This window comes from Amblyraja radiata, chromosome 1 (assembly GCF_010909765.2).
Source record: "Amblyraja radiata isolate CabotCenter1 chromosome 1, sAmbRad1.1.pri, whole genome shotgun sequence".
Classification (NCBI taxonomy): domain Eukaryota; kingdom Metazoa; phylum Chordata; class Chondrichthyes; order Rajiformes; family Rajidae; genus Amblyraja; species Amblyraja radiata.
The window spans coordinates 106,569,991-106,593,301 of record NC_045956.1 but is presented as its reverse complement, the minus strand read 5'-3'; the positions used below and the strand labels follow the sequence as shown (position 1 = coordinate 106,593,301).

Genomic DNA, 23,311 nt, shown 5'->3' with positions numbered 1-23,311 from the left:
CAAGATAAAAGATCGGAGTATTGGAAAAAGTATGTCAACATGAATTGAAGACTGGTTATCCCATAGAAGAATGAATCTGTATAAGCCCATGTTTTCACACTAGAAAGTTGTGAATAGTAGAGTGTCCCGTGAGTCAGTCCCTGGCTTATTTATGATCTATATTGGACGTGTAGGTGGGACAGAGTTAAGATATCCAAGTTTGCTGAAGAACCTAAAATAAGTTGGTGTACATGCTGTGAAGATAATATTTGGACCCTGCAACAGGTTATGGATCAATTGGACAAAGATTTAGCAAATGGACTTTAATGTGTGGAAGCGTGAGTTCATGCATTTAGGCAGGAGAAGTCAAAAGAGAGGATATTATCAAAATGAGAGGTACTGCAAATCACAGGCCCACAGAGGGGTCTAGGCTTTCTTGTATGCAAATCACAAAATAAAGGTGGCAGGTGCAGCAAGTAGTCAAGAAAGCAAATGGTATTTGGCCTTTATTGCTTGGGTTTGGAGTTTAAAAATAGCAAAATATGTTACATTTGTACAGGTCTGCCGACTAACGACAATACCGCCAGCGTGCTGGCTATCGAAGCTGAAGGGAGGAATGTGCACACATTCTCGTTGTCCGAGCACAACGTGAGCAGGGCTCTGACACGGGTGAACACAAGGAAAGCTGCAGGCCCCGATGGCATCTCGGGGAGAGTACTAAAGTCCTGTGCTACGCAGCCAGCTCCGGTGCTCACTACAATATGCAACCTCTCCCTGATCAAGTCCGCGGTCCCTGCCTGCTTCAAAAGATGTGGACTCATTGTATAATTGTACTGGTACCTAAAAATGCCTCCCCAGTCTGTCTGAATGACTACCGTCCGGTGGCCCTCACCTCGGTAGTCATGAAATGCTTTGAGAGGCTGTTCAAGAAACACATCTGCCTTGCAACATGGACCCGCTAAAATTCGCATACCGTCCGAACAGATCCACGGACGATGCGGTCTCCCAGCTTCTGCACACCGCTCTCTCTCATCTTGACAGCCAGAAGGGGGGCTATGTGAGGATACTGTTCATAGACTTCAGTTCAGCCTTCAACACGATAGTCCCCACCAGACTGACCGAGAAGCTGCTGGAATTGGGGCTCAACACCTCCCTGTGTGCCTGGGTCCTGGACTTTCTCACCACCAGGCCCCAGGTAATCAAGATGGGAAGAAATACATCGAAGTCCCTCACCCTGAGCACAGGATCCCCCCAGGGTTGTGTTCTCAGTCCCCTACTGTACTCCCTGTACACACATGACTGTGGCTAGGTTCAGCTCCAACTCGATAATCAAGTTTGCTGATGACACTGTGGTGGTGGGCCTGATCTCAGACAACGATGAGAAGGCCTACCGGGAGGCTGATCGGGCACTGTGGTGTCAGGACAACAGCCTCCTCTTGAATATCAAAAAAACTAAGGAGCTGATCTTGGACTTTAGGAGGGCACATCATCCGAGGACATACACACCATTGAAGATAAATGGGGATATTGTGGAAAGGGTGAGCTATTTTAAATATCTGAGTCCACATCTCTGAGGATATGACATGGACATCACACGCTGCAGCACTCGTGAGTAAGGCAAGGCAGCGCCTTTACCACCTCAGGCAATTGAGGAAATTCAGAGTGTCTCTGAGGATCCTCCAGTGCTTCTACTCAGTGGCTGTGGAAAGCATCTTGTCCGGAAATATTACAATCTGGTTTGGGAACTGCTCTTCCCAGGACAAGGAGGCTCTGCAGAGAGTAGTGCGTTCGGCTGAACGCACTATGGGAACTACACTCGCCCCCCTGCAGGAAATATACATCAGAAGGTGCAACTCCAGAGCCAACAAGATCATGGGAGACCCCTTCCACCCCAGTAACGGACTGTTCCAGCTGCTACAGTCAGACAAACGCCTCCGTTGCCATGCTGTGAGAACTGAGAGGATGAGAAGGAGTTTCTTCCCAGAAGCCATTAGGACGGTAAACTCCTATCTCTCCAGGGACTAACCTTACGGTACCATTTTACTGTTGTGTGGTGTCTTTTTAATATTGCTTTTCCTTTTTCTTCCCTCTCACAAATATGTAATATGTGAATATGTGATCCTGTTCCATTCTGTTTGTAGTTTGTTTGTTTTTTTGCACAATCCGCGAGCATTGCCACTTTTCATTTCACTGCACATCTCGTATGTGTATGCGACGAATAAACTTGACGACTTGACTTGGTGTTAGTGAGGCTATACCTAGAACACTGTACAGTTTTGGTCACCTTTTTAGGAAAGGATGTACCAGCATTAGCAGTAACTCAGAAGGGATGCACTGGGCAGACATATGGGATGGGAGGGTTGTCCCTTCATGAATTACTAAAACTTTTAGACCTCCATTCTTTGTAATTTAGGCAAATGCATTGTAATCATATTGAAGCAGATAAGATCCTAATGGAACGGACAAGGATAAATGTTGAGGATGATTCCATCAGTGCTAGAGCCTCAAGTGAAGGTACATGGTTCCAAATGACTGCTTCTTTATTTTGTAACTGAGTTCAGTAACTGCCTCTCGCAGAGAATGATGAATCTCTGGAGTTCTCTACCTTATGTGTGGAGGTGTTTAAAGAGCAGGAAGATAAATATTTAGAAGATCACGAAATTGAGGGCTAATGGGGCTTTTTCACGGGGCGAGTTGACGCAAGATGTCACCAGAGTGGAGTGGTCGTGGTCCAGCACGAGTCTCGCACGATATAACGGGTTGTAGATAAAGAGTTCCCACGGTACTCGGCATTTCTGTTATTTGTGCGAGTGACTTGTCCGTCTCTCGAGCTTTCGCGTTAAATCTTGAATGAACATCGTGAACTACACGTGACACAAATGATGTAACTTTTTTTTTCACACACTATAAATATCCTCCCTTGGTTGAATTGGCTCATTTGGAGACATGTTTTACTGTGTATGTGGGAGACACAGACAGGGCCGGTGCTAGGAATTGCGGGGCCCAATTTATGTATGTTTATATTTCGTGTAGTATGCTCGTCTTTAACCAAAAAAAACATTAAATGCTTGATATACTAAAATTTTGAAAAACTATATGAAAGTGTCACACATCTAATAAAATGAGCGGCACTTTGAAAGATTGAATGTGTGTGTGTGTGTGTGTGTGTTTATGAGTGTATGCGATTGTGTCTCTGTGTCTGAGTGTGTGTGTTTGTGTGTATGCGTCTGTGTGTGTGCGTGCATGGCCGGCCTTAGGGGGTTTAAACGGTTTAGAGATGTTTAGAGGGCTTCAGATGGGTTCAGGTGTGTTTACAATTGTTTAGAGGGGAATAGAGGGAAATAGGGGGGCTAGAGGGGGTTTAGAGGTGTTCAGAGGGTCCCAGAGGGGTTTAGAGACGTTATAAGCCCCCCGTGAGAAATTGTATTTCTCTGAAATTGAAGATAGACATAAAGCTGGAGTAACTCAGCAGACAGGCAGCGCAGCGACTCTGGAGAGAAGACCCTTCTTCAGACCGAACTGAACTCGCGTCGGTGAGAGTACTTGTGATTGTCTGAAGAAGGGTCTCGACCAGAAACACAACCCTCTCCCCAGAGCCGCTGCCCGTCCCGCTGAGCCACCTTCAACTTCAGAGCCAAACAAAAAACACAGAGTGCTGGAGGAACTCAGCGGGCCAGGCGAATGCCTCACCAGCTGAGTTTCTCCAGCATTTTTGTCTACCGCTAAACATCAATGATTCCAGGAATGCTGAGGGGACAGGGTGATAGAGAGGGAGTAGGAGAGCTAGAGAGAGACGAGACGGGGAGCGGGAGAGAGAGCGCGAGAGAAAGAGGGAGGAAGGGAGTGAGCAAAAGACAGAGAGACACAACGTGGGTCGGTAGGTGAATGACTAACCTGCACACCAGGAAGAAGCCCCTTCTCGCGGTCCGGGGCCCTCACTCATGATGGTGAGTTAAATGAAATTCTCAACGTGTCATCGATCTACATTCCTCAGTAATGTAATTGTGTTTTAAACAAGTATTAATGACGCCGCGTGAATTTTATTCAAAGGAACACGGCGTCATTAAATGAGTCTGAAGAAGGGTTTCGGCCCGAAACGTCGCCTATTTCCTTCGCTCCATAGATGCTGCTGCACCCGCTGAGTTTCCCCAGCAATTTTGTGTACCTTCGATATTACAGCATCTGCAGTTCCCTTTTGAACACGGCGTCATTAATACTTGTTCAAAACACTATAACATTTACTGAGGAATGTGGATAGATGCAGATTCATGACATCGCATAACAAGGTGTTAACTACTTACCGTTAAGAAGTGCTAACAGCACTAGTTAACAAATCCTTTGTGTATGATGGCCGTGCAGCGGTTGTTATGCATGTTCGTTTAAAAAAAATCCGGATGGCGAATTAAAAAAAATCTTTATTTAACAAAGAGAATTCGTATTTCCGTACGAAATACTGAACATTAGTGCGGGGCCCCCATTAGGCGCGGGGCCCAATTGGGAGCAATCGGTCAAATCGGCTTAACGCCGGCCCTGGACACAGATGGACTGAGCACAGTACCTCGGTCTTACTGTGTGTGAGAGAGGGGGAGAAAGAGACGTACACTCACAGAGGCAGAGGGAGGGAGGGAGAGAGAGAGAGAGGCACACACAAGGTGGATGTGAAATCTCACCTGCCTGTTTCAGTGACAGACACCCGCCGCCAGTAAATGAAGACACCCCCATCTGTCTCCCCCTCCTCTCCCTCGACTCCCCCACCTTTCCCTCCCAACTCCAGTCCCGTCCCGACCCCCTGGGAAACTGAATAGAACAACAATATAGATATAGAAACTGAAACAATATAGAAACTGAATAGAGCAACATGGCAAAAACATCTCTGACACGCTTTACCCCCTTTCTTTGAGATTTTCTGGGAGCCATCTCTGCAAGTGTTCCTGTTAAAAAGATTATCCAACAATGGCAATTAGGTGGGACGTCCTCGAAGGACACATGTTCCCTTGTCGATATTGAGACCACCTTTTGTACTCACCTTCTGTCCCCTCTGTCCAGCTTCCGGGTTCACCGTTCGCAGGAGTTCCCACGGTACCCGCAAGAGTTATTACGGATATCGCACTGGCCACTACGTCCATATAATGTTGCAATGCTCAACCACAAGTGTATAAGTCACTCTTGGAGAAATTCAAACTTTCTTGAATTTTCTCCCGAGTGACCAAGATACACGATTACCTGCCGTTAGCGCTACGGTGGTCCACGGTGGTCCACGAATGCCGTACTGTTATCGCACGAGGTTCCCACGATGTTAAACTCTGGTTAACTCTTGCGTCAAGTCGCCCCGTGAAAAGGCCGCTTAAGTGGTTCTGGCACTGAAGAGCGGTTGAGCAGAACAGCCATAATTATATTGAATAGTTAGACATGCTTGACTAGCCAGGTGATCTACTCTTTCCTTGTGTTTTTGTATTGCAGTTGGAGTTAAAAAATACTGCATGTACCAAACACGGAGCTTAGCACGTTCTCAGAACAATAAGGGTGGGACATGAATTCTGGGCTTGTCAGACTCATTCCACAGAAGAATAAATCTCAATGCCTTTCTAAAATTAAAATGCCTGCTAAGACTCCATGTTTGTAAAATTATAGACTGGAACCATTGATTAAATATCCAAATAAAGAATGTTGAAGTCAAAAACCTCACTTATTGAACGAGAGCACAGTATTAATACTGTTATTGCGGACATGAGATGTTAACATTTTTATTGTGTTATAGATTGAGTACATGGAAGGTCAATGTTAGTAATTTCCTGGGCATTTCATTAACTGGAAAGATGGAATGTATGGATATATAACCAAGTACATTTCCAGCAGAGGAGGAACCTTTATCATCTTTGGTTTTTCTGTCTGGTCAATGTTGAAACAATTCAAAATCATTTCTGTTGGCTTTCTGCCATGACATAGTTTTGTGTTTCTAATCTATATTACTAAATCTCTGATCTTGACCGCTTTTGGCCCACTGTGCTGCGATTTCCGACAGAACACCACGACCTTCGGCCGTCATTTTTGGCCACCTCGCTCAGAGCCCCCCTATGCCTTACGGGTGCGGAGGATTTTTCCCATTGATGACAAATCAGAGAGATATTAATGTTTTAAAAAAAATCACCATTCTCTCTGCTGCCCCTGCTGGAGGGAGAGGGAGGGACTATAAAACCAGGAAGTGGTGTACCTCACTCAGTCACTCCAAGATGGATCAAGCCAAGGGTCACGTCTCTCTGAGCTCTGAATAACACTGAACAAATGTCTGCACAACTGTGAGTACCCTTAATGTGGTTTGAAAATGAAAATATGGTTTGTTTGAAGTAAAAAGGCACTACCTGCAAATGGTTGTTTGGGTGCTTTGGCTTGAAGTTGAAAGGCACTACTTACTGCAAATGGTGGCTTGGGAGCTTTGGCTTGAAGTTGAAAGGCACTACTTACTGCAAATGGTGGCTTGGGTGTTTTGGCTTGAAGTTGAAAGGCACTACTTACTGCAAATGGTGGCTTGGGTGCTTTGGCTTGAAGTTGAAAGGCACTACATACTGCAAATGATGGCTTGGGTGATTTGGCTTGAAGTTGAAAGGCATTTCTTACTGCAAATAGTGGCTTGGGAGCTTTGGCTTGAAGTTGAAAGGCACTACTTACTGCAAATGGTGGCTTGGGTGTTTTGGCTTGAAGTTGAAAGGCACTAACTGCAAATGGTGGCTTGGGTGCTTTGGCTTGAAGTTGAAAGGCACTACTTACTGCAAATGGTGGCTTGGGTGCTTTGGCATGAAGTTGAAAGGCAATAATTACTGCACATGGTGGCTTGGGTGCTTTGGCTTGAAGTTGAAAGGCACTACTTACTGCAAATGGTGGCATGAAGTTGAAAGGCACTACTTACTGCAAATGGTGGCTTAGGTGTTTTGGCTTGAAGTTGAAAGGCACTAACTGCAAATGGTGGCTTGGGTGTTTTGGCTTGAAGTTGAAAGGCACTACATACTGCAAATGGTGGCTTGGGAGCTTTGGCTTGAAGTTGAAAGGCACTACTTACTGCAAATGGTGGCGTGGGTGCTTTGGCTTAAAGTTGAAAGGCACTACTTACTGCAAATGGTGGCTTGGGTGCTTTTGCTTGAAGTTGAAAGGCACTACTTACTGCAAATGGCGGCTTGGGTGCTTTGCTTGAAGTTGAAAGGCACAACTTACTGCAAATGATGGCTTGGGTGCTTTGGCTTGAAGTTGAAAGGCACTACATAATGCAAATGGTGGCTTGGGTGATTTGGCTTGAAGTTGAAAGGCATTTCTTACTGCAAATAGTGGCTTGGGTGCTTTGGGGTGAAGTTGAATTGCACTATTTACTGCAAATGGTGGCTTGGGAGCTTTTGTTTAAAGTTGAAAGGCACTACATACTGCAAATGATGGCTTGGGAGCTTTGGCTTGAAGTTTAAAACAATCACCATTCTCTCTGCTGCACCTGCTGGAGGGACTATAAAACCAGGAAGTGGTGTGCCTCACGGTTTCTGCAAGGTGGATGAAGCCAAGGGTCACGTCTATGAGCTCTGAATAATACTGAACAAATGTCTACACAACTATGAGTACCCTTAATGTGGTTTGAAAATAAAAATATGGTTTGTTTGAAGTAAAAAGGCACAGCCTGCAAATGGTTGTTTTGTGTGCTTTGGCTTGAAGTTGAAAGGCACTACTTACAGCAAATGGTGGCTTGGGAGCTTTGGCTTGAAGTTGAAAGGCACTACTTGCTGCAAATTGTAGCCTGGGTGCTTTGGCTTGAAGTTGAAAGGCACTACTTACTGCAAATGGTGGCTTGGGTGATTTGGCTTGAAGTGAAAGGCACTACTTACTGTAAATGGTGGCTTGGGTGCTTTGGCTTGAAGTTGAAAGGCACTAATTACTACACATGGTGGCTTGGGTGCTTTGGCTTGAAGTTGAAAGGCACTAATTACTGCAAATGGTGGCGGTTGATTTGGCTTGAAGTTGAAAGGCACTTCTTACTGCCAATGGTGGCTTGGGTGCTTTGCTTGAAGTTGAAAGGCACTTCTTACTGCAAATGGTGGTTTGGGTGCTTTGGCTTGAAGTTGAAAGGCACTACTTACTGCAAATGGTGGTGGGTGATTTGGCTTGAAGTTGAAAGGCACTACTTACTGCAAATGGTGGCATGAAGTTGAAAGGCACTACTTACTGCAAATGGAGGCTTGGGTGCATTGGCTTGAATGGCACTACTTACTGCAAATGGTGGCTTGGGTGCTTTGGCTTGAAGTTGAAAGGCACTATTTACTGCAAATGGTGGTGTGGGTGCATTGGCTTGAAGTTGAAAGGCACTACTTACTGCAAATGGTGGCATGCAGTTGAAAGGCACTGCTTACTGCAAATGGCAGCTTGGGTGATTTGGCTTGAAGTTAAAAGGCACTACTGCAAATGCACTTACTTCCTGTTTGCACTGTATATTGATTTTTAGATAAAACGCTACCACTTACGGCTGTGATTTTTGGCCATCTTACTCAGTCCCCCCTCCGCTTAGCAGGTGCAGAGAATTCTTCCCATCAATGAGAAATATAAGTGTTATTAGTGTTTAAAAAATGTTGAGAATCTCTCTCCTGTCAATCACGCCCTGAAAGCCTCACCTTTTCCAGTGGGATGGGGAGGGGTTATGAAACCCGGAGGTGTGGGTGTGGCTCAGTCTCTGCATGATGGGGGAGGGAGAGGTCACGACTCTGTCTGAGCTGTGAATCAACTGAACACACTGAATGTCTACTGAACTGTGAGTTTGGTGTTTTGTGTGGTTTTATGGTGGTTTCAACCTGCATGAAATGGTATGAAGCTGCATTTGAATTTGGTGGCCTTGGACCCTGCTTGAAATGGAATGAAACTGCACTTGAATTTGGCGGCCTTGAATCCTGCTTGAAGTGGTATGAAATTGCACTATATTCGGTGGCCTTGCACCCTGCTTGAAGTGGTTGGAAACTGCACTTGAATTCGGTGGCCTTGTACCCTGCTCATAGTGGTAAGAAACTGCACTTGAATTTGGTGGCCTTGCACCCTGCTTGAAATGGTAGGAACATGGATTTGAATTTGGTGGACTTGCACCCTGCTTGAAATGGAATTTCAACGAATAGTCATGAGTCAACTGCCAGCCCACCAGCCGTGAGTGAGCTGCCAGAGATCAGGCTTGAGGGACTGAGCTGCCACCTCAAGAACCCATACCTGCGCTCCAGAAAGCCCCCCCACTGGCCACCAATATTGGAATTGGTGGAGAGGTGGAATATTGCGTTGGGGGACCAGCCCTCCCGTGTGAACATGGGACCCAATGGGTCCCACAAAGTCTAGTATTGAACTGTCTTCTAAAGGGCCTGTCCCACTGTACGAGGTAATTCAATAGTTCTCCCGAGTTTTCCCCCGATTCGAACTCGGAGAATGTCCGTAGCGGGTCCGTAGGAGTTCGTGGATATCTCATAGCGGCTCGTACGAGTAGAAAGTAACAATTATTTTCATCACGAGTATTTTTTTATTTGTGGACATTTTTTGCAGTGTTGAAAAAACATCACGTGTTTACCGGATTTCCCGAGTACCTACCGTTAGCATTGCTAGCCGCTACGAGATATCCACGAACTACGGACGCGCTACGGACATTCCCCGAGTTCGAATCAGGGGAAACCTCGGGAGAACTCTTGAATTACCTCGTACAGTGGGACAGGCCCTTAACTAGAATATTAGCTTTAAGGCTTTAAAGTTTTAATTTAACAGTAAGGCAATTAATTTCAGTTCTGACATATGATTTATATTATGTTCAGTCATTAAAACATAACTTGTTTTTTTTATTTAAGGTTCAACAGCAACTGGATGGACTAAGTGCAGCCCATCAAGAAGCAATTTTTAACTGTTTAAAAGCGAGAAAAGAGGAGCTCAGATGGGCATTAATTGAGAACACCAATAGTGTGACATCTGCTCAACTACAGGATTTTGATTGGCAGCTAAAGGTATTGCAATAAACGGGCTGTGCCTATTGGGTTACTGTACGATCATTTTTTTTAAAGCAAAGGTTCCTTCCCAATAATATTGCTGCATTAATGTTTGGGTTGATATGGCATGCAATCAGGTCCTTTGGCCCAACATGTCTGCCAGGCATTAGTTACACTTATATTAATTACATTTTGGACCCCACTGACCTTGGCCTTCAATACTATGAGGCTTTCATGCTAATCTAAACACCACTTGAATGTTGTGACAGTACATGCCTCCACCTTACACCATAAGGTGCAATCCAGATATCAACTTCCCTTTTGTGAGGGATAAAAATTTCATCAAATCCCGTCTGAAGCTTCTATCTCTTAACTTTAAAATGTGTCCCCTGTTTGCAGGCACTTATGCAAAGGGGAAATGTTTTTTTTTTACTATCTACCATTTCTATGCTGCTCATAATTTTAGAATTCTTAGTGAGAATTCCCCTCTGCCTTGGGAAACAAACCCAGCCACTCCAGTCTCTCCTCATCACTGAAAGACATGACGAATCTCCTCTGCAATCCACCAGTGCAATTGCATCCTTCCTTTGCTGGGGTGAGCAGCACTGCACACAGTACTCCCGCCATGTCCTACCTGTAGACAACCTCATGTTACAGCTGATAAGGTGGATGCTGAAGGCAAGTATCCTGTACGTCATCTTCACCAACTTATCCATTTTTGCTTTTGCCTTTCGGGATCCTTGGACTTGTACACCCAGGTTCTTCTTCTGTTCCTCAATACTCCTGAAACCCTTCCATTCATTTTGTGTATCCTAGCCTTGTTGGTCCTTAGACTTTTCAGGATTAAATTTGATCGTGCCTTCCTATGACCATTTTATGAACTAATAAATGATTTTCTGCAACTGAAGGCTACCCTCCCTACGATCAACTATAAACCTGGTCATCATAAGTCCTTCATCTGCATCCAGATTTTAAATATATATACATAGAAACATCGAAAAAAAATTCACACAGAGAGTGGTGAATCTCTGGAACTCTCTGCCACAGAGGGTAGTTGAGGCCAGTTCATTGGCTATATTTAAGAGGGAGTTAGATGTGGCCCTTGTGGCTAAGGGGATCAGAGGGTATGGAGAGAAGGCAGGTACGGGATACTGAGTTGGATGATCAGCCATGATCATATTGAATGGCGGTGCAGGCTCGAAGGGCCGAATGGCCTACTCCTGCACCTAATTTCTATGTTTCTATGAAAATAGGTGCAGGAGTAGGCCATTCGGCCCTTCGAGCCTGCTCCGCCATTCAATATGATCATGGTTGATCACATAACTCAGTATCCTGTACCTGCCTTCTCTCTCCATACCCCCTGATCCCTTTAGCCGCAAGGGCCACATCTAACTCCCTCTTAAATATAGCCAATGAAATGCAGTGGTACACCATTAGTCACAAGCTACCAATTGCACAAACACCTCTTGACTGTTACAGTATCCTGTCACTGATCCAATTCAAGATCCAATTTGCCAGAATGGCGATGCAATGTTAGAGGGAAGACACAAGGACAAGTAACCCTACCTTAAATCTTATTGATAAACTCACTAGTTGCAAATTAGTGCCTCGGAGTTATGACTAAGCTGATCCTGAATATCTTGCATCCTTTTTTCTGAAAATGGATGAAGAGGAAGTTAGAAACAAGGAACTGCAGATTTTAGTTTACACAAAAGGACACACAATGTTGGAGTAACTCAGCAGGTCAGAAGGGCCCTGACCTGAAATGTCACCTATCCATGTTCTCCATAGATGCTGCCTGATCCAGAGGTACTCCTGTACTTTGTGTACTTTTGGACGATGAAAGGTTTGCTGGATGAAAATTTACTTGATAGAAGTATATAAAATCCTGAGAGATATAGATAGGGTGGACAGTCAAAACCTTTTTCCCAGGATGGAAAAATCAAATACTAGAGGGCAAAGCTTTAAGGTGAGAGGGGCAAAGTTTAAAGGAGATGTGAGGGGCAAGTTTTTTTAACGCAGAGGGTGGTGAGTGCGAGGGATGGTGATTTGGGCAGATACCATAGTGGCATTTAAGAAACTTGTGGATAGGGATGTGTATATGTTAGGAATGGAGGGATATGGATTATGTGCAGACAGATATGATTTGGTCTTGGCATCCTGTTCGGTACAGACATTGTGGGCTGAAGAACTTTGAAGGCGAGGATATGATTTTAATTATGAGATAATGGGAGCTGAAAACATTCATGTTAAAGATTGAAAGGTGCCAGCTGCACTGCTTAGATTTTATATCCTGAATGCACCCACAGGATATTTGTAACAGAATATGATTTTTCTATTTTGAATTTGCAACAATGTGCCTTAGTTCAGAACTCAATGAGCTGTGCACCAGAGGGTTGATAATTGCAATCATAATTGACTGATCTTCATGAAAGGCATGGTAAACTATTATTGTCTGCAAAAAATAAATTGCTTGGGTCTGAAGTGTATATTTGAAAAAAAAATTGTCATCAATTGAACATATTCCTGAAGAAAACTTCAGATCAAATATTTATCTCATTTCAATTGACTTTAGTGGATTTGAATACAATCAAAAGCAACTTTTTTACTCGTATATTGAGGTATTAAGTTTTAATCTAATGTAACATAATAATGACGTTTTGTGTTTATTTCACATCAAAACAATTACAAGGACATTCCATTAACAGTTCATTAATCAACACCTCCGTAACTGAATAAACTAAAAGTTCTATTTTCACAAGAAAATGTTTGGCCTTTAAACTGCTGGATCCCTGCCTAAATAGTCATTTTTTCCAAAGCAGCTCTAGTACTGAGCCATTAGTATTAGAAGATGCTGGATGTGTTGTATGCAGAATTTAAAGTCAGCTTGTATACTTTTGAGTACTTCGAAAATGTACAAACTATATTTAATCCATTGAATTCAATCAAAAGGAAAGCTAAATGTATATTTAATGTAGTACTTGTTTGTATTACAGTTACCTCTTTCAAGTGATAAGATTGCTTTTCTTCAAACACCACTGCTGAACCTTGACCTCAATGTCAAGGAAAATGGAGTATTAAAACCTGTCACCATTGAGATGGACAAAGAAGAGCTGCAAACACTAATTCACTCCCTGGAGGCAGCAAATAAGGTAGTTTTAAAGTATTTGTCTCTGCACATGTATTTTGCTGACTATGTTTTGTAATTGGTCCCAGTGTACTAATTTTCTGAATGTAGAATTTCAGTTGAACTTTGAAGGTGCACAAATGTAATATTTCATACCCAGTGCTCAATTTTATGTGATTGCATTGTAAAATGGGAAACAGTGTTTTCATAAATCCACCGTACAAATGTGAGCGCGATGACAAGGTCTACTTGACATGACGACAATGCGCTACCATAACAAAACTGGCAGTTTATCAACATCCACTGTTTCCTGAAGACTCATGTGAAATAACCTGTTTATTGCCTAGCCCTAGAATGACCAAGCAGTCTTGAACACGCATTTAGAAATTAGGATCAGAGAGCAGGATCCATCATTTATCTAAACAACAAAAATACTTTAAATTGAATTATTAAATTGGATGCATTGCACTTTGTCTTTTCATCTAAGTCAATAGACAATAGACATTAGGTGCAGGAGTAGGCCATTTGGCCCTTCGAGCCATTCAATGTGATCATAGCTGATCGTCCCCAATCAGTACCCTGTTCCTGCCTTCTCCCCATATCCCCTGACTCTGCTATTTTTAAGAGCCCTATCTAGCTCTCTCTTGAAAGCATCCAGAGAACCTGCCTCCACCGCCCTCTGAGGCAGAGAATTCCAGACTCACCACTCTCTGTGAGAAAAAGTGTTTCCCCGTCTCCGTTCTAAATGGCTTACTCCTTATTCTTAAACTGTGGCTCCTGGTTCTGGACTCCCCCAACATCGGGAACATGTTTCCTGCCTCTAGCGTGTCCAAACCCTTAACAATCTTATATGTTTCAATGAGATATCCTCTCATCCTTCTAAACTCCAGAGTGTACAAGCCCAGCTGATCCATTCTCTTAGCATATGACAATCCCGCCATCCCGGGAATTAACCTTGTAAACCTACGTTGCACTCCCTCAATAGCAAGAATGTCCTTCCTCAAATTAGGGGACCAAAACTGCACACAATATTCCAGGTGTGGTCTCACTAGGGCTCTGTACAACTGCAGAAGGACCTCTTTGCTCCTATATTCGATTCCTCTTGTTATAAAGGCCAACATGCCATTTGTTTTCTTCACTGCCTGCTGTACCTGCATGCTTACTTTCATAGACTGATGTACAAGGACCCCCAGATCCCGTTGTACTTCCTCTTTTCCCATTTTGACGCCATTTAGATAGTAATCTGCCTTCCTGTTTTTGCTACCAAAGTGGATAACCTTACATTTATCCGCATTAAACTTCATCTGCCATGCATCTGCCCACTCCCCCAACCTGTCCAAGTCACCCAGCATTCTCATAGCATCCTCCTCACAGTTCACACTGCCACCCAGCTCTGTGTCATCTGCAAATTTGCTAATGTTACTTTGAATCCCTTCATCCAAATCATTGATGTATATTGTAAGTAGCTGCGGTCCCAGCAACTAGCCTTGCGGTACCCCATTAGTCACTGCCTGCCATTCTGAAAGGGGCTCGTTAATCTCTACTTTTTTGTCCTGTCTGCCAACCACTTCTCTATCCATGTCAGCACTCTACCCCCAATACCATGTGCCCTAATTTTGCCCACTAATCTCCTATGTGGGACCTAATCAAATGCTTTCTGAAAGACCAGATACACTACATCCACTGGCTCTCCCTTGTCCATTTTCCTAGTTGCATCTTCAAAAAATTCCAGAAGATTAGTCAAGCATGATTTCCACTTCGTAAATCCATGCTGACTCGGACCGATCCTGTTACTGCTATCCAAATGTTCAGCTATCCCATCTTTTATAATTGACTTCAGCATCTTCCCCACCACCGATGTCAGGCTAACTGGGCTATAATTCCCTGTTTTCTCTCCCGCCTTTCTTAAAAAGTGGAATAACATTAGCTACCCTCCAATCCACAGGAACTGATCCTGAGTCGATAGAGCATTGGAAAATTATCACCAATGCATCCACAATTTCTAGAGCCACTTCCTTAAGTACCCTGGGATGCAGACCATCAGGCCCTGGGGATTTTTCAGCCTTCAGTCCCATCAGTCTATCCAACACCATTTCCTGCATAATGTGGATCTCCTTCAGTTCCTCCGTCACCCCAGATCCTCTGGCCACCACTATATCAGGAAGATTGTTTGTGTCCTCCTTAGTGAAGACATATCCAAAGTACCTGTTCAACTCATCTGCCATTTCCTTGTTCCCCATAATAAATTCACCTTTTTCGGGGTTCAAGGGTCCAACTTTGGTCTTAACTATTTTCATCCTCTTCACATACCTAAAGAAGCTTTTACTATCCTGCTTTATATTCTTGGCTAGCCTACCTTCGTACCTTATCTTTTCTCCCCGTATTATCTTTTTGGTTAACTTCTGTTGTTCTTTAAACATTACCCAATCCTCTTGCTTCCCGCTCATCTTTGCTATGTTGTACTTCTTCCCTTTAATTTTTATACTGTTCCTGATTGAAAAATGTCCACGAGAGCCCCGAGTACGGACGAGTGGCCATTACCGTAAATCTGCGAGTTCGAATCAGGGCAAACTTGGGAGAGCTCTTGGAATGAACTCGTACCGTGGGACAGGGCTTTAAATCTTGTTACATAATGCAAAAAAAAAGTATGTTTAACATTAGTTGGAATCTGAGAAGTTTGGTGTAAATCGTGCTTTAGAAAACTATGACTGGTGGAGCGTTATGTTGTGTCCTTAACAACTTTACATTCTCAGCTTCTCTTACTTGCACATTGCATTGCATAGTTCTCATGGTTTATGTTATAACATTGAAACGAAGCATTGTAGAAAATGTTTCCTTTTCTTTCACCATTTTAATCTACAAAAACATGGACATCAGTCATGCTCTGGGATGTACAATAGCTTTACTTGAAGTCTTTGAATGGGGAAATGCTGAGCTCTTTTTGTTCGACAGTCCGAGTTTAAATGCCAAGAATTCAAAACAATTTTTGAAGTTTAGCTGTGTTATCAAAGTAATATTACGTCATACATTGTTATTCATTTATAAATTGTTCAACAATTTATGGTGAGGTCAAGAGAGGTTGTGCATCACGAATCACTAAGTTGTCTGATGATTTGAACCTTTCCTTTGACAAACTTGTGAGGATTGCAGCTCTCTATCAACTTTCATATGTGTTTTAAGAAATTTGCTGCCTTTGCTTGTTAGTGGCCAATACTTTTCTTCGGGGGATAGATTGCAACTTGCTAGTGAGTGTTTAATTTAGTGATTGGAAGAAAGTTTCGGCCTAATTAGAGTAATGAGGTTGTACAGCATAGAAACAGGCCCTTTGTCCCACCGTGTCTATGCTGACCATCATGCCAATCTATACTGAACCCACAAGCGTGTGTTATACGTCTGCTCATTCAGATACTTGTTCAGTTGCGTCTCAAGTATTGTTACTGTTCCTGCATTAGCTTATAATCGTAGAATTTGAAATTGGAGTCTCTCGAACATTGTTATGTTCGATAAATCACCGGATTCATGCACAGAGTTTCTATAACAAAATATTTTATTACACTACAAAATAAGGCACATAGACTCGCGTATCCACGTACGCACTCGCAAACAACGAGTATACAGCAAAGAACACTCCCGGGTGGTGACCTATTGTCGATCGCCTGGCAGCCTTCACGATATGGTCCTTTATGGCCTTTCTCATCCATTAAGACTGTGCCTTACCCCCTCCTGTGAGCCAATCATTAACCCGTCCAATCAGGCCGTGCCACACGTAGCCTGTTGTGTACCCTGTTTCTGCACTACTTGAGGTTGATTGACAGTAGAGAGAATCTCAACATTTTTTAAACATTAATAACTTATTTTTCATCGATGGGAAAAATCCTCTTGTCCTGCCCAGTGGAGGGGGACTCTGAGTAAGATGGCCAAAAATCACAGCCGTAAGTGGTAGCGTTTTTTCTCAAATCAATATGCAGTGCAACAGGAAGTGGTCAAGATGACACTTTTAGTAATATAGGTAGATAGCTAACACCGTTCAGATGAAAGGTCATCATCTGTTTCTATATCAGCTTGTTGAAATTATGCATTTGGATTTATACAGCTGCCATTTAAAAAAAAAGAATTGTGAATGTTTTAGAACTGGTTGTTGTCTTTTTTAAATGTTGCTAAATAAAGATTGAAACGGACAAATCTTGAAATATGAATATGTTAAAAATAAAGTAATATTGTAAAATTCCATATTATAAAATATTTCTGAGGAAATTGGAGCATACGCAGATGAAATTTGTTTTCATGGGTCACCGTTTACTACGTAGTAATTATGGCATGGCGTGTAAAAAAACTTTTCCTTATTGTGTAAGGTATCCAATAGGAATTTGTAATAGCTTAAATTCTTCACAGTTCAAGTGATTTTTATTGATTCTATTGGGGTAGCTGACAAACAGCTCAGCCTTGGGAGGGTTTGTTGAATCGTTGACAGCAATGGTTTAGTTTCCATATTAAACTAAGCAAGAACAGCTGTCAGCTTCATTGAGTAATGATGGTGATTATCAATAATCAAGAGTCAAGAGAGTCAAGTGTTTTATCGTCATGTGTCCCAGATAGAACAATGAAATTCTTACTTGCTGCAGCGCAACAGAATATGCAAACATAGTATATACACATACATCCTCAAAAAATAAACAAAACAATGCAACAATAATAATAATAGTCTATTGTAGTTCAGAGCCTTTATGAGGTTGTCGTGTTTAATAGCCTGATGGATGTAGGGAAGAAGCTGTTCCTCAACCTGGACATTACAGTTCTCAGGCTCCTGTACCTTCTTCCCGATGGCAGCAGTGAAATGAGTGTGAGGCCAGGATGGTGTGGGTCTCTGATCAGGCAGTGACTCTGATAAATCCCTTTGATGGTGGGGAGGTCAAAGCCGGTGATGGACTGGGCAGTGGTCACAACTTTTTGCAGTCTTTTCCGCTCCCAGACGTTCAAGTTGCCCAACAGGACAATGATGCAACCAGTCAGTATGCTCTCTACTGTGCACCTGTAGAGGTTCAAGAGAATCCTCTTTGACATACCAAATCTCCATAATCTTCTCAGGAAGTAGAGGTGCTGATGTGCTTTCTTTATAATTGCTTCAGTGTGCTGGGTCCAGGAAAGATCTTCGGAAATATGCACGCCCAGGAATTTGAAGTTTTTGACTCTCTCCACCATCGTCCCATTGATATAAACAGGATTGTGGGTCCTCATCCTTCCTCTTCCAAAGTCCAAAATCAGTTCTTTGGTTTTACTGATATTTTTTATTTTATTTTATTTTATTATTTATTTCAAACAGAATAAATGAATAAAAAGCAAGTGTGAAACAGCATACAAAAAACAAAACAAAACTATTTATAAAGTGTCATAAACAATATCTATAAATAAATGAAATCATATGTGTCCGAAAAGGAGCAGGAAGAAGCCAAAGCATATTAATTCCCACCCCTTATTCAACTGCTTGTAATTATCTTATACAAATTTAGCAGCTATATGTACACCATATGTACACCAGCCACTATATGTACACCAAATTATTTACATTTGAACACTAATCAAATATTTACCAAGCCATACAAAAAAGAAAAAAAGAAAAAGAAAAGAAAAAACCCTCATATACTATACAGTATCTTAGTCATATTTATAACCCATCACTCTATAATCACCCTTCCCAATACAATCAGTATAACAAATATCCCACTCACAATCACCTATCCTCATCCCAATATCCTTTTAAACAAGTGTTTTTGTACATCTTTTTAAACTGAATATACTTGTGCTAAGTTTTATCTTCTGTTCCAGACCATTCCACAAATTCACACCACAGATTGCTATGCACATACTTTTAAGAGTTGTTCTGACATTGAGTTTTTTTAAATTATATTGAAAGCCAGGTTATTGTGCCGGCACCATTTGGTCAATTGGTCGATCTCACTTCTATTCTCTGACTCATCGCCATCTGTAATTCTTTGATTAAAATTTTTTTTTTTAAAAAGCTTGGTACCAAGCTCACGGAACTGGGCCTCTGCGCATCCCTCTGCAATTGGATCCTCGACTTCCTCATCCACAGACCACAATCTGTTTGAATTGGCAGAAATAATACACCCTCATTAACAATCAGTACGTGGCACCTCAAGGTTGCGTGCTCAGAGGTGATGGCATTCAAACCCTGCCACAGTTGCCGAATATCTGCGATCAATGCTACAGCAGAATACTTGTATTAATTCCATCAATCTCAAATAGATTTGAACTTGAATGTTGGAGATGAAGGTACATTAATATAATCCATTACATTTCCCTTGTTACTCAGTTATCTATTACACATTTCCATTTCTATTGCACGTTGTTTTGTGACATAATTAATGTTCAGGCATGAATCTTCTATGTTTCATCAGTATTTCAGTTGGAAACTTGGGGTTGCTGTTGACATTTAACACATTGCTTAGTTTGGAATATATTGCCATCTATATTTTGATAAAATTGAATGGGCTTTCTGATGATACCAAAGCCTTGTCTTTGAGAGTCAGCTCTACTAATTTCACAGATACTGACTGTGTATCCAGAATTCATTACTGCGTAATGGAGTCCCCAGTGAGATGGATGGTAGCGTGGGAACCCATTCCCTGATGTGTGATGGGGTTGCTGGTGAGATGCAACCTGAGCTCTGGTCTGTCCGAGAGAGAGAGTGGGAATCAGCAATCGGTGAGCCAGATGTTGAACCATCGTCATCTCTGAAAAGAGTCAAAGAGCAGCAGAGCCATATCCCTGTACTCTAAATAACTGGATAGTGCATTCTTGGAATTTTACTAGAAGTGCAAGATTGTTAACAAAACAGGATTAGAATCCAATAACTAAAGATTATTTAAACAATTACTTTTTATGTTTTAATATTCATCAGTACAGGTCCACCATTGATTTTCCGGCACCCTTTGTTCCAGAGCCGTTCTGGGTTATCTGTTTTGCTGGACCAACGGGGGTCACAGCTTGTGAGAGGAGTCCAAGGGTACCGGAACAGTCCGCCTAGCAGCCGATGGTCCGAGAAACCGGCCCACAAAGTTGGTCTCGGAAGTCTGCTATGGGAATGGAGCTGCTGGCTGCGGCTGGGCCATAATTCCAGAGCCCCGGCTGCAGGAGCAAATCTGCGTGGAAGTCCCGATGAGGTTGAGATCGGCCACCTCATCTGGCCTAGGCACCACATTTCTTGGAGGGGGTGGTGATGGGGAGCAGGTGTAGGGGCTTCAAGTGCACTTTTGTAATTTTGTCCGGATTAAAGGAGGTGCTGGACCACTAGTTGTCGGAAAATCGGTAGTGGACCTGCAACGGGGATTATATTATGTGATTGGAATATATTCTGGGAAATAGCCAATTTAGCAAAGATAACTGTCTTGTAAATTGCTTGTTCTCTCAGTTTTGAATCAGTAGTATCTAAAGCAGTTGTTTTAATCAGTAAGACTTTGAATAAGATAAAATGTTGGACGTCTTTATTGACCTTCCTTTAGGAGGAGATAAAGGGTAGAATGATTTATACTATAAACCTTGGAACGGGTTGCCATCAAGGTCCGAACCTGTGAAGATCATTCATTACAAAAGGACTTTCTTCAGGTTTATTTCCAAGAAATTAATAATGAAAACATCTCCGATGGGGAAACAAAGCAAATTTATGTCAGATCATGAAATATCTTGTAATGTTTGTCATGAAATTTCACAAAATGTGAAATACCTCTATGTCCAATACTTTTATTACTACAGAGATTCGTAAATTTGCTGTGACCTCACAAGCGAAAATCACTTCAAATCAAATTAATGTACTTTTTGGAGCTCTTAACCTTTCTAGGTGTAGTGGAGTTAATGTACATTTGAAATAAGCATCTAATATTGGCAGTCTTTTTTATGGTGTAGAAAAATCATAGAAAAAATACTGGTAAACAGAACGTGGAGGTCTTGTAATTTCAATCTCAAATGAATTTGGTACAGAATGATCTATTTGGCAAGGGTATACAAATATTTATGCTGCAAAAATGGAACAGAATTAACATTCATTGTTTGCCAGAACAGAAAATATGAAAAGTTTATATTGCACTTGATAATATTTTTGACTTACGATCTTCAGGAGATGTATGACACTGACCCAGGGTGAATTGCTTTCAGATTTTTATTACTCTACATGGGGTCCCTGCAAGTTCAATCCTGTCACGAACCAGTATGGGATTCAATTTTACAATGTAAATTGACAACCCATCATTTAATAGGTACCAAGTGAAATCTAGATGGCTGAGGGTGAGATTGTGCGTCACCAGGCACAAACCATATCATCAGCCAGCTTCACTAAAATGTTTCAGTAATTGATTCAAAAGTTCATTCATCAGCTTTTGTGGTATACAAATACATTAAAATATAATGAATATGGCCAGAAATAACACATCCTTCTCACCGTGATCGACTGTTATATTAGTTAGCTTCCTAAACAGAAAAAACTATAATGGTTCCTTAATATGTTTGACTTTAGACTATAGAGATTTAGACTTTACAGAAACAGCGCGGAAACAGACCTTTCGGCTAACACTATCTTACACGCTAGGGATCATTTACAATTTTACTGAAGCCCATTAACCTACAAACTTGCATGTTTTTGGAGTGTGGGAGGAAACTGAGCGCACGGTGAAAGCCCATGCAGTTACAGGGAAAACATAAAACTCCGTACAGGTAGCAACCATAGACAGGATCGAACCCGGGTCTCTGGCGGAACAAGGTAGCAACCTTAACGCTGCACCACGGTGCCACCCTGTTTACAGTAAGTTAACTTAGAAATTGCTTGATATACACTTGGTAATAGTTTAAATTTATGAAATTCTCTCTTGACAGGTTGTTCTACAAATAAAGTGACTGGACTTGGCCGTTAGCATCAATGGAGACTGAGAGCAACTTGAACTTTGTGCTGATACTGAAGTGAAGAAGATTAAAGTTTGTAAAAAGTTACGTTATCAAGCCTGGAGAACTCCCAATATCTTGATGAAAACCTGTTTTGTCTTTTAAAGTGCTTGTTAACTTTATGAAACTCGGTAGAGTTAAGTATGGCCAGTATTTCCGCACGAATTGGCGACAATTATAGCGTTGTACTGTAAAGCTATATTTGCAACTATAGTTTGTGCTTTATTTCCTGACTGAGCTTTAGCTGGTTTATATATTCTTTGCCAAACTCACGAAAGACACAAGAAGAAACTATCACTGAAACAATCTGAGATTGTGCTCTTCATTTATTGTTCTGAAGAGGAATTTGAGTCTGATGTGAAACTGAAAATACTGGAATTTTTGCAGGACCTGATTTTTTTTTGATTTTTTTTTGCACGAATTGACCCAATTTTCACAACTGAATGTCGAATGATTAGCTTTTGAGATGGGAAAGAAAATTGGGAAAAATATCCAGAAGAAGACCATATTGTTTATTCATTCAATATTCCAATTTATAAGATATTTGACCTGCTCACTAATGCATTTTCAGCTATTTGTTCCATTATATTTGTTATGCATGTTTGCAAATTGCTTTAAATATTCCGGTCTAATTCTGAAATAAAGACTTGGATTTTCCTGGTAAATGGTGGTTCCTTGAAATGCAGTGTCAGAATTACGTCTTTCTGGGATCAACCAGCCGTTAAGCTCTTGGGTTCTATGGCACATTAAATCTGAAACAAAGTCCAGCAAACCTGCTGGTTGCAGAGAAGAAAGCTAAAGGCAAGATGCATTTTTACATGTTTTGTTCAACGTTTTAATTACTTTAAGAATTTTTGATAACATTATAAATGAAAATGTAATAAATTGTTTCAATTCTGTACTTTTTGGATTGCTTTTCTAACGCTTAGAACTAACAGTCAAGACATCCATAGTGGAGCTATAGTACTTCATTTAAGGCTTTGTTGCTCTGTAGGCTGTTCTATAGATGTCCAGGGTACCAAAAGACTGTGGAAAGTGATTCCAGGCAATGGCCTAAGTGTAGCAATGTTACAAAATTTTGAGATTTAAAAAATCAAGTCTGCAATTTATCCCATCAGATAAAGCATGGAAATAAGTTTAATTTGACACAATTCACTTTCATATCTTCAGTATTAAAAAAGTTATGGCCATTTTCATACTCGGAATTGTTTTTCCATTCACTCAAAAGCTGTGATCGAGGACAGTCAAAAACCCATAACTTTCTTAAAAATTAAGAGAACTG

The 23,311-nt window shown here is 41.8% G+C and overlaps 1 protein-coding gene across 2 annotated transcripts in view; it reads left to right on the top strand.

Moving 5' to 3' along the window:
- The window catches only part of commd8 (COMM domain containing 8), a 38,414-nt gene extending 15,487 nt beyond the window's left edge, over positions 1 to 22,927 (top strand). Inside the window, exons 3-5 of one of the 2 annotated variants that reach the window (XM_033028103.1) lie at positions 9,819 to 9,971; positions 12,950 to 13,105; positions 21,964 to 22,927. In XM_033028103.1, the coding sequence (XP_032883994.1) occupies positions 9,819 to 9,971; positions 12,950 to 13,105; positions 21,964 to 21,984 (330 nt within the window). In that variant the 3' untranslated portion in view covers positions 21,985 to 22,927. Of the gene's footprint in view, positions 1 to 9,818; positions 9,972 to 12,949; positions 13,124 to 13,176; positions 13,364 to 21,963 lie in introns of those variants that run through there. The other variant, XM_033028093.1, reaches the window with a different exon arrangement.
- The last annotated feature ends 384 nt before the right edge of the window (positions 22,928 to 23,311 follow it).